Raw genomic sequence first — 10,000 nt, 5'->3', positions numbered from 1 at the left:
TTGATCACATACTTCTTTGCAGGGCAATAACGCTCAGTCTCGTGTTGCTCTCATGATGTTACTAACCACGTGGTTGGCTGGTTGTGCTCCTTGCGTCAGTGTCTTCTTGAGCAACCAAGCCAACATGTCATTTGTATGATGCCATTGCTAATCAATTACAATATGTACTCACTCATATCTCCATTAGTTGACTGGTTTGGCAGAACACGAACCGGACTCAGAACAGGCCAGTTTATTACAAGGCTTTTCATGTCTCATATTGGGAATTTGTTTAGTCCATCATCCGGGGACTAACTTACCATACACAAAGTAAACGTTTAAGAATAAGACATTGACACGTAATTTTACATTTAGTCTTCTGTGTCTTTGTTTCTCTATTGTTTGTGTAGGGAAACGCTTCGTCAGATTATAGAACATCGTATTGGTGCTGACAGATTTATTGATAGCCTTAGCTTTGTGTCACAATCAGAGCAGTTTACTCGAGCAGCGAAGCATCCTCAGGTTGGCGATGGTGTTTGCTAGATTTTTTGTATTGTGTGATGTTGTTTGGTGTGTAGCCTGGATATTCAAAGATCGATAATGTTCTGTTTGATCATGCGTACACTGTATTTTTCAAGCAGCAAACCGGTTTGTGTATTATCAAGTTGTGTCGTACAGAGACAATGCAATAGAAACAGGACACTTTGCTTGAATGCAGAGAGGCAAAGACAGACGGACAGACTGGCAGACGGACAGACAGACAGACAGAAAAACTGACCAACAGACAGACAGACAGACAGACAGACAGCAGATGGACAGACAGACCGACAAATAGATAGACAGACCGACAGATAGACAGACAGACAGATAGACAGACAAACTGATAGACAGACAGACAGATAGACAGACAAACTGATAGACAGACAGACAGATAATTTTTCTCATACAGATTCTACTTGTACATATGCTAGGATTTTAAATACAAATCAGTCTTTGCAAACAACAAAGTCATTAACTAATACAGACATATAGACAGACAGACAGAAAACTGACCAACAGACAGACAGCAGACAGACAGACAGCCGACCGAAAAACCGACAAACAGACGGACTGACAGCCAACAGACAGACATGTAGACAGACATTAAACTAAAGCTGAACTGAGTAGCTTGTTTGCATTTAGTGGTAGAAATGTAACATAGAGTTTGTGTTTCAATAAATGAATGGACGGACAGACAGACAGACAGACGGACAGACAGATACTTTGTTTTCATACAGACTCTACTTTTACGTATGCTAGGATTTTTAAAAGCCAACGAGTCCTTGCAAACAATGAAGTCATAGATTAACTAATGGACAGACAGACAGACTGATGTGGAAACATAATAATTTTTGGTTTATCTTCAGACCTAATCTTAAAGGCAGTCAATACCCTTGGTGATCTCTCACCCTCAACCGATTCTCCACCAGATCGGACGTCACCGTCTGCACCTTCTGGATCAACAGCCACTGTTGAAGATCATGACAATATTATAATGAATTATAAAGAATTGATTAGAGATCAAGACCAACAGCTGCAGGAGATGAGGAAGAAGCTGGAAGGACTAGGAGGGGAAAGAGATACTGCACTGACTTCAAACAGAGAGCAGTCTAAAACTGTGGAGAGTTTACTCACACAGAACGCTGAGCTGAAGCAACTATTGGAGAGCAGTAAGTTACGTTGGTTTGATAATGTGTAGAGACTGTGCACGCGTGCGTGCGTGCACACACGCACGCACACACACACACACACACACACACACACACACACACACACACACACACAACACTCACATTGAGTTTGTTCAAGTTTGACTACCAGTACAACGATCAATGATTGTATAAGACTGTTTCTTAACTACATTGTATTTAGGAAATCTGGACGCTAATGTCAACGCTGTGACTTCATCTGAAGTAACTCAACTACGACAACAAATCTCAGATCTCCAAGCAACTCAAACAAACCTCGAAACGAAATTGAAAGAGAGAGATGTTCAGCTAAAACATGTGGTGTGTATTGATGCTAATAGGGTGTGTTGTCTTCACAAACATTTTTATGGGTTTTTGGCTTTGGTAGAATGATGAGTTGTCTCGTAGCCGGCGGATAGAATCGGATGCTCGACGTTCACTGGAGAGCAGTAAAGACAAGATCGTGTCCGACATTGAGCAAGAGAAGTTACAAAAGGAGATTTCTGGTCTGAAGACAAGAGTTCAAGAGAGGGACTCGCAGATAGATTCTGTTTCACACGAGCGAGATCAAATGCAAAAGATGATCAAAGATTTGGTAAGGTTTATGTGTGGGTGTGGTCCCTTTGTTCGTAATCTGCAGTTGTCAGACTAAGTCATTTGTACCCCTGACACACACACACACACACACACACACACACACACACACACACACACACACACACAAACAAACAAACAAACAAGCACACACACAAACACACACATACACAAACAAACAAATACAGAAGCACACAAACACACACAAACAAACAAACAAACAAGCAAGCACAAGCACTCACACAAACACACACATACACAAACAAACAAACACACAAATGCACACACGTGCGCGCACACACACACACACACACACACACACACCACCCCAATGCTTGGCCAGAGTCAAAGGTCAAGTATGGCAGTGGCGTAACTAGGCATGAGGCAGCCGAGGCAGTTGCCTCGGTAAATAAAATGGGTGTGGCGTTGCAAAAATTTTGCTAGATGTATCAGTTAGTAGATAACAGAAAAGATCGGGCATTCTGCACGCGGTTACCGAACAGAAGAAGTCCTCTTTCACCACCGTTCTCGCACTTAGCTAGCGCACGTTCAGCGCACATGAAGCACTTGCCACACACGTGACTGAGAAACCTAGAGGTTAATTAATTAATTTATATAAACTTGCCTCGGTAAAATTTTAAGGCTAGTTACGCCCTTGTATGGGATGGGGTCTTACTCAAAGATTGACACCTAAAGTTGTTAATTGGGTAAAGTGATTTATTTATTAACTTAAACAGCATGTTGCTCCACTGGTAGAGCTTTAAACCGCCACCACTACCCAAATATAGAAACCTAATCTTCCATACGTATCTGAGTCTTGAAACCTTCAACATGTGGTCAACAAGCATGAACAAGTTGAAGAATGTCAGCATTTCTACAGCCACAAATCTAGCAAATGGACACTGTAGAAAGCGTCAAATTGCACTAATTAAATGACTAAGAGGTGTGAAAATATTAGAACATTGGACAAAGTTAGGGCTGGGGGTTTGCGTGAGCACTGGGGTAATAATCAAACGAGTACAGTATTTTGTAAAGACAGGCTTATAACAGAGAGTGAACAGTTTGCAAATTTGTTTGAGGCGAGGTGTATAGAGGTTTGTAGAAATGTACAAAATTATGATGTACAGTATGTTGTCTCCATTTGCTTTCTGTACTATTGTATTTACATGAGCTTTCATTGCTTGTAGGAAGGAGAGATCAAGAAACTCCAAGAAAAGTCGGCTGCTGAAGTCAGTAGCAATAGTACCGAGTCAGTGGCTTACAAAGAGCTTCAACAACAGTTTGAGCAACTGAAGGCAAAAAAAGAGACAATGGACAAGGAACTGGAAGACTTGCTGATATTGCTCAATGAAAATGATGAGAAGCAACGAAAACTGAAAGAGAGGCTGAGAAAATTAGGTCAAGAGGTTAGTGACGAGGAGGATGAAGATGAAGATGATGATGACGATGACGACGACGAGGAAGACGAAAACGATAGAGAGCAATAACTTGTTGAAATTATATTTTTTGTTGTATTAATATCAAATACATGTTCGACATGGTCACGTGATCGGCTGGTATACAATGAGTGTGCTTTCTATTCGAACGCAGTGTATGCAGGATTAAGGCTGAGCAAGTATAGTTTAGTATAAAAATAATTAATTAATTAATTAACTATGATTAATTAACTGGTCACGTGCCTGTCTTGTAGTTGCGCGTGCGCAATCTTTCCCGCGCAAGTTGTACAGCGACTTTCCCATTTGCTTTGAAATCGAGACAACCTGATCGAGATGTCACAAGATACTTTACACACGCACGTCAGTACAGCATCTGAAGGTAACCACAATGTCTCCTTCCAACCAGAACCCGCCACATCTCGTAATCCAAACTTTGCAGACAAAGAAAACAAAATGGCGTCTGCCATCGAAATGCTGGAGCCACCGAAGAAGATTTTAAAGCCAGGTTTGTGTGGAAAGCAAGCTAGACAGTTGCCATGTTAGAATCCGTGACTTTCTTTTATTTTTCAGATGCGATTGATGTAGATGTCGCGCCTAATTCGAGTGTGACTGTTGTCAGTGAGTCGAGGATGGAGGTGGAAGGGAGAGCAGTGATTGTGGTTAAGAAACCGCGTGTAAAGCTAAGTCCGGAAGAAAGGGTTCGTTGTTTGTGTGTGTGTCACTGTGTATGTCTGTCTGTCTGTCTGTCTGTCATTTATTTCTTACATCAAACTATCATACAATTCTGCAAAGAACTACAGTAATACAACTAGATTAATGTTCATTGAAAGCTAACATTACAGCAAACTAAAACACTTATATAAAACTAAGACTAATGAGGAAGAAATTGGGTGCTGAGAGAGTCAGGCCTTTCAGACCTACCGCACAACATGCTAAGTTTCTTAGATATAACTTTAACATTACACTTCTGTAATTGTACAGAGAATATTTTTCTCCAAAAGTCTAAAAATTCCGCAGCATTAGGTCTTCTTGCTTCATCTGATGAAAAGGCTGCCAGTTTCTGCAAAAAATTTCTCACCTCTTCTCTCCATGATCCAGAAATGTTCCATACCAGTGGAATGACTTTGACTACTGAGCCTCCAGGCAGTTTGTGTTGTTCGTACTTGGCCATCTTTCTGGTTTCTCTTTGATTAGCTGCAACCTCTGTTGCAGAAGCAGAGCTTGGGAAAACATCTGAGCTCCAAGGGTGTACCAACGAGATGTCAAGATCAATATTAGAACCCGACTCAGCATCAAACATGATAATGTTAGGTCTACATTCAGAGTTAGTATACCTGTTTCTTGGCTCACGACAATGATAAATTCGTAGACTTCTAAGGCACTCCAACTACACTCCAGCAATAGACTCATGGGACCAAATAGGGCCTCCCTCTGTCTTGCAAGTAAGTAAGTGGTATCCACTGTCGTCTAGTGATGCATTGCAATTACAAGACTCTACCCATTGGAAACGATGATAGCCAAACCCAATCTCACGGCACGCCAAGCGAAATTCACAAGGGTTGAGTGCGAATCCGTATGAAGTTGGTAGTGCATGCAACCATGCGCCTGCGCTCTTTCCTTGAAGGGAACGAAACCTTGCTTCATCTCTTGCAGTTGGAGCTGCATCAACCAAGTGCTGGAAATCTTCTTTGAAATTAGAAATGGACAATTGATGTTGTAGCTTTTTAATTCCTTTGTAATCTGAGATCTTCTTGTTGGTTGGAAGGTATGATCGAAAAGCATATCCAACAGGGCTAGATGCATCACAAGTGAATTTTGTCCATGATGGCTTTCAGATGTGGGAAACAAGCTGGTAGCTCAGATATGGTATGGGACCACGAAGCAACAAAAGCAGGACCAGCGATGGAAGATAGTGGGGTTAGACCAAATCCACCCATACGAATAGGGAGACATGCCTGTTTCCAGACCCGATCATTCACAAATGTTTCACCAAGAAGATGAACAACTGTTTTTCGAGATTGAAAATCTTGGATGGACACAACTTCAGATAGCAAGGTAGGCTCCACAGATCTAGCCAAATGATCAAGTCTGTCTGTCTGTCTGTCTGTCCAATACATATATTTGAAACATGAATCTAGCAACATACAATATGTAACTACGAGTCAAATTATACAGAATCATCTAGAGACTACAGATATCAACTACTGGAACCAACTGAGAACTAAGAATTACATTTTCTAACTACTAAAGAACCCAAAGAGGGTCCAGTTATTACAACACTAATTATTGGAGATGAAAGCGGGTTGTTTTTGCGTGGACTCTGCAACCCAAGGATAACATCTTGCATTGGATTACTCTAGCATTGCATCGCTGTAATTGAATGCTGAACCTTTTCCGCCAGTCATCCATAAATTGTGCCGAGTTGCGCCGACCATTTTTATCAAAAGATTGAGATTCGAAAGAACGTAGGTATTGGTCTCCATCACCCCGTCTACCGAAGTGTTCAATGTCTAAAGGCTTAAAGATTATTTGGTTGCCATTTGGTAGCCTTTCATCTTGATATTTGATTTTTTTTCTTTTCTTCTCTTTGCTTCGAAGCTAGACCATCTACTTTTGAGGATGAGGGAAATACCTCCGAGCTCCAGGGATGGGCAAGAGAGATGTCTAAGTCAATGCTCATACCAGAAGATGTATCAAGTGCTCTAATGTCTGGTCTGTCATCCGAGTTTGAGTAGCGATGTCTTGGCTCTCTCCTGTGTAGTATGTAAAGTTCACTTAGACAATCAGCCCAAACATTTGCAATGGATCTGTGACTCCAAACTGTGCCACCACCAACCTTGCATGTTAAAAGATCATACCCGCTGTCATCAAGAACTGCTCCACACTGACACGGACTCAACCACTCCAGAGAACAGACTGGCAAGCCCAACCTCAGATATGACGCCAAGCGATAAACGCAAGAATCAAGTGCGAAACACATCGAGGTTGGAACAGCTTTGACCCAAGCACCTGCACCTGCACCATGTAAAGAGCGAATTCTGGCAGCATCTCTTGTTGACTTCACTGTATCATGAGACATAGATTCAAACAAATCATTAGATAATTGCTTCTGTAATTTGCCACTAGCAGGTAAGTACTCCGACAGTTCATTTGAGGGAATGAGGCTCTTTAATGTCGCACCTGTAGCAGATCCCGAAGATCCTTTCAGAAGCAAATCTAAATCTACTCTCAAGTCAGGAAAACGCTTGGGTAGTTCATCTATTGCTTCAACCCACGAGGCTAAGAAAGCACAAGCTGCAATAGATTTGACAGATGTTAGACCAAAACCACCTAGTCGGACTGGTAGGGTGGCTTGTTGCCATGTCAAGTCACTGAGTTGGTGATATGATAGTAATTCAGAGAAAACTTTGCGTGTCTGTGAATCGTGAATTTCTGCTGCAGATGTTAGTAAATTTGGAAGAACAACACGAGCTAAGTAATTCAATCGTGGAACATGACAATACTTGAGCAATAACGAAGCGCTTTGGACATCATTCAAAGCAGACAATTGGTCACATAGTTGTTCCCCAGTGTTAGCATACGTAGAGCAAAAATTGGATACAAATTCAGGAAGTTGACAATCAGGAATTGTCTGTCTGTCTGTCTGTCTGTTTCTGTCTCTGTGAGTGTGTGTGTGTGTGTGCACGCGCGCGCACGCTTGTTTGAGTGTCTGTCTGTCTGTGTGCGTGCATGTGTGTGTCTGTGTGTCTGTGTATTTGTTTGTCTGTCTGAGTGTTTGCACATGCGTGTGATTGTCATCTCTTAATTCTGTAGGCTGCCAAAGAGAAAGAGAAGCAGCAGAGATTGGAAGCTCGAGCAGCCCGGGAAAAAGAAAAGGAAGAAATCAAGAGAAAAAAGGAAGATAAGGTAAGCCATGCCATAAATACAAACAAGAAATCATAACATTTGAAGTTAATATTAACACATTGTGTACTCGCTTCTCGTTAGGCAAAGAAACAGCAGAAAACTACAGCAAATTTTCTAAAGTTTTTCACAAAGAAACAAACACCAGAGAAGTCGTCGAAACAAGTCAGTCAGTCGGGTGCATTATTGATGCCTCATTGTACACACACACTTTCTTACCAGTTGAGTAACACATCAGAACGACTGTGGTTTAAACCGTTCTTCGTTCAACCGTTTGTGACTCTCGCAAAGCGACCGCGTGAACGTCTATCATCAGAAGACACGGCAGCTTTGGAGGAATCTCTAGTACAACAAGTCAGTTAATATTAATTAATAATAATGGGCTGTCTTTATCATGTTTGGTTTTATTCTTTCTTTATATATAAAAGTCTGACTGTCTGTCTGTCTGTTAGTTCGTCTGTTTATTTGTCTGTCTGTCTGTCTGTTACTCTGTCTGTCTGTTAGTCTGTCTGTCTGTCTGTTTATCTGTTTGTCTGTCTGTTTATTACTCTGTCTCTGTTTATTACTCTGTCTCTGTTTATTTGTCTGTTTGTCTGTCTGTCTGTTAATCTATCTGTCTGTCTGTTTGTCTGTCTGTCTGTCTGTCTGTCCGTCTGTTTATCTGTTTGTATGTCTATCTGTTAGTCTGTCTGTCTGTCTGTTACTCTGTCTGTCTGTTTGTCTGTCTGTTTATCTGTCTGTGTCTGTCTGTTTATTTGTCTGTCTGTCTGTCTGTTTATTTGTCTGTTTGTCTGTCTGTCTGTTAGTCTGTATATCTGTCTGTCTGTCTGTCTGTTACTCTGTCCATCTGTCTGTCTGTCTGTTTATTGGTAGTATATTTTCAAACATGAACTATGGTACAATAGCAAATAAAGGCTAATTACGAGTCCATACAGATTTCAAGTTCTATAAGATTATAATTGTCTGTCTGTCTGTCTGTAACATCAATCACTCCAAAACTACCAGGCCGATCGCCACGGAACCATGCATGAAGACTGCGTTGTACACCACAATACAAACGCACATTTCGGTTGTATGAGATGACGATTAAGAGGGCCCCTTTGGAGGTCCACAAACCCGATTGTATTAGCGAGGATGCTGTTATTGCTCAAAGTTTACATGATAAACCACGAGTGCATCCCAAATTGATCGAGGTCGACAGTGAAGGTGTCGCCGTCTTCCAGATTTCTTTGTTGACTCTGTGTGTGTGTGTGTGTGTGTGTGTGTGTGTGTGTGTGTGTGTGTGTGTGTGTGTGTGTGTGTGTGTGTGTGTGAATAGCTGGCACGTTTGACACATCTTCGGACTTCCCCTTCCAACCCACAGGCTGTCGAAATAGCTACAAGCTAGGCATATACAGGGAACAAATTATCCAGGATTTTGAGAATGGGCAAAGCCGGGCCCTCTGCTAGTGTCTGTTTGTTTGTTTGTTTGTTTGTCTGTATGTTTGAAGGGTGTACTCAAAACTCTAGTTCATGCATGGGCCAGATTATGTTTTTGAATTATTGTGTCCGGAAAATTATATACAAGCCAACCCCTTAGTTTCCCCGGTGCATATACGGCCAGCGTGGTATTTTCTATTTGCTTATTACACTCTATCCCGAATAAATTTGGAGTAGTGGCACTATTGGCCAGTATTTTCATTCTTTTTGCCTTATTTACATAAAAGTTTTTAAGAGGGTTAAGTTTTAGATCATAAGAATGCAAATTAAACGATACATTAACTGATTTTTAGGCTGCAGACAAGCTATATCTGGATATGCTAAAACACAGAAACGTCAAGTTCAAGTGCCGTCAACTGAGAGGACAGAGAGTGATCAACGAGAGAGGAGACGTAGTGAAACAGAGTGAACAACGGACGTCGTCTAGTGCGACGTCGATGGACGTTGATGTGATCATAACGAGTGACATTAATTCTATTAATATTAATATGGGAACGATGGATGGAACGAGACCAAAATTACTTCAGTTTGTTGATAACCATCGTCCTTCGTATTTTGGGACGTTTCGGAAGAGAAGCAAAGTCGTGAGACCGAGACGACCGCTTGCTAAAGACAAGGTGCGTCTGTGTGTGTTGTGAGGATGACTACAAGTTGGTGGGAGATTTTGTTGGATAGGAACTTGTAAATTATGATGTCGACAGTGATGAAGAATGGGAAGAGGAGGAACAAGGTGAAAGCATTTCCAACAGCGAGGTGAGTGTGTGTGTGTGTGTGTGTGTGTGTGTGTGTGTGTGTGTGTGTGTGTGTGTCTGTATCACTGTGTGTGTGTGTGTGTCTGTATCACTGTGTGTGTGTGTGTGTGTCACTGTGTGTGTATGCGTG

General features: G+C 41.6%; 2 protein-coding genes across 2 annotated transcripts in view; both read left to right on the top strand.

The window, feature by feature from the left end:
• The window catches only part of LOC134192050 (general vesicular transport factor p115-like), a 13,681-nt gene extending 9,832 nt beyond the window's left edge, over positions 1–3,849 (top strand). Inside the window, exons 22-29 of the mRNA XM_062660724.1 lie at positions 23–133; positions 188–309; positions 390–501; positions 558–627; positions 1,386–1,688; positions 1,891–2,027; positions 2,095–2,301; positions 3,488–3,849. Coding sequence (XP_062516708.1) covers positions 23–133; positions 188–309; positions 390–501; positions 558–627; positions 1,386–1,688; positions 1,891–2,027; positions 2,095–2,301; positions 3,488–3,787 — 1,362 coding nt within the window. The 3' untranslated portion in view covers positions 3,788–3,849. The remainder of the gene's footprint in view (positions 1–22; positions 134–187; positions 310–389; positions 502–557; positions 628–1,385; positions 1,689–1,890; positions 2,028–2,094; positions 2,302–3,487) is intronic.
• Positions 3,850–3,998: 149 nt separating this feature from the next.
• LOC134192049 (chromatin assembly factor 1 subunit A-B-like) overlaps positions 3,999–10,000 on the top strand; it is an 8,478-nt gene continuing 2,476 nt past the window's right edge. The window contains exons 1-8 of the mRNA XM_062660723.1: positions 3,999–4,115; positions 4,176–4,241; positions 4,307–4,434; positions 7,550–7,642; positions 7,724–7,804; positions 7,862–7,993; positions 9,412–9,735; positions 9,794–9,871. Coding sequence (XP_062516707.1) covers positions 4,070–4,115; positions 4,176–4,241; positions 4,307–4,434; positions 7,550–7,642; positions 7,724–7,804; positions 7,862–7,993; positions 9,412–9,735; positions 9,794–9,871 — 948 coding nt within the window. The 5' untranslated portion in view covers positions 3,999–4,069. The remainder of the gene's footprint in view (positions 4,116–4,175; positions 4,242–4,306; positions 4,435–7,549; positions 7,643–7,723; positions 7,805–7,861; positions 7,994–9,411; positions 9,736–9,793; positions 9,872–10,000) is intronic.

The sequence above is a fragment of the Corticium candelabrum genome, chromosome 16, assembly GCF_963422355.1.
Source record: "Corticium candelabrum chromosome 16, ooCorCand1.1, whole genome shotgun sequence".
Lineage (NCBI taxonomy): Eukaryota > Metazoa > Porifera > Homoscleromorpha > Homosclerophorida > Plakinidae > Corticium > Corticium candelabrum.
Note: the sequence above shows the minus strand (reverse complement) of the source record. Positions and strands in the feature narration are given on the sequence as shown.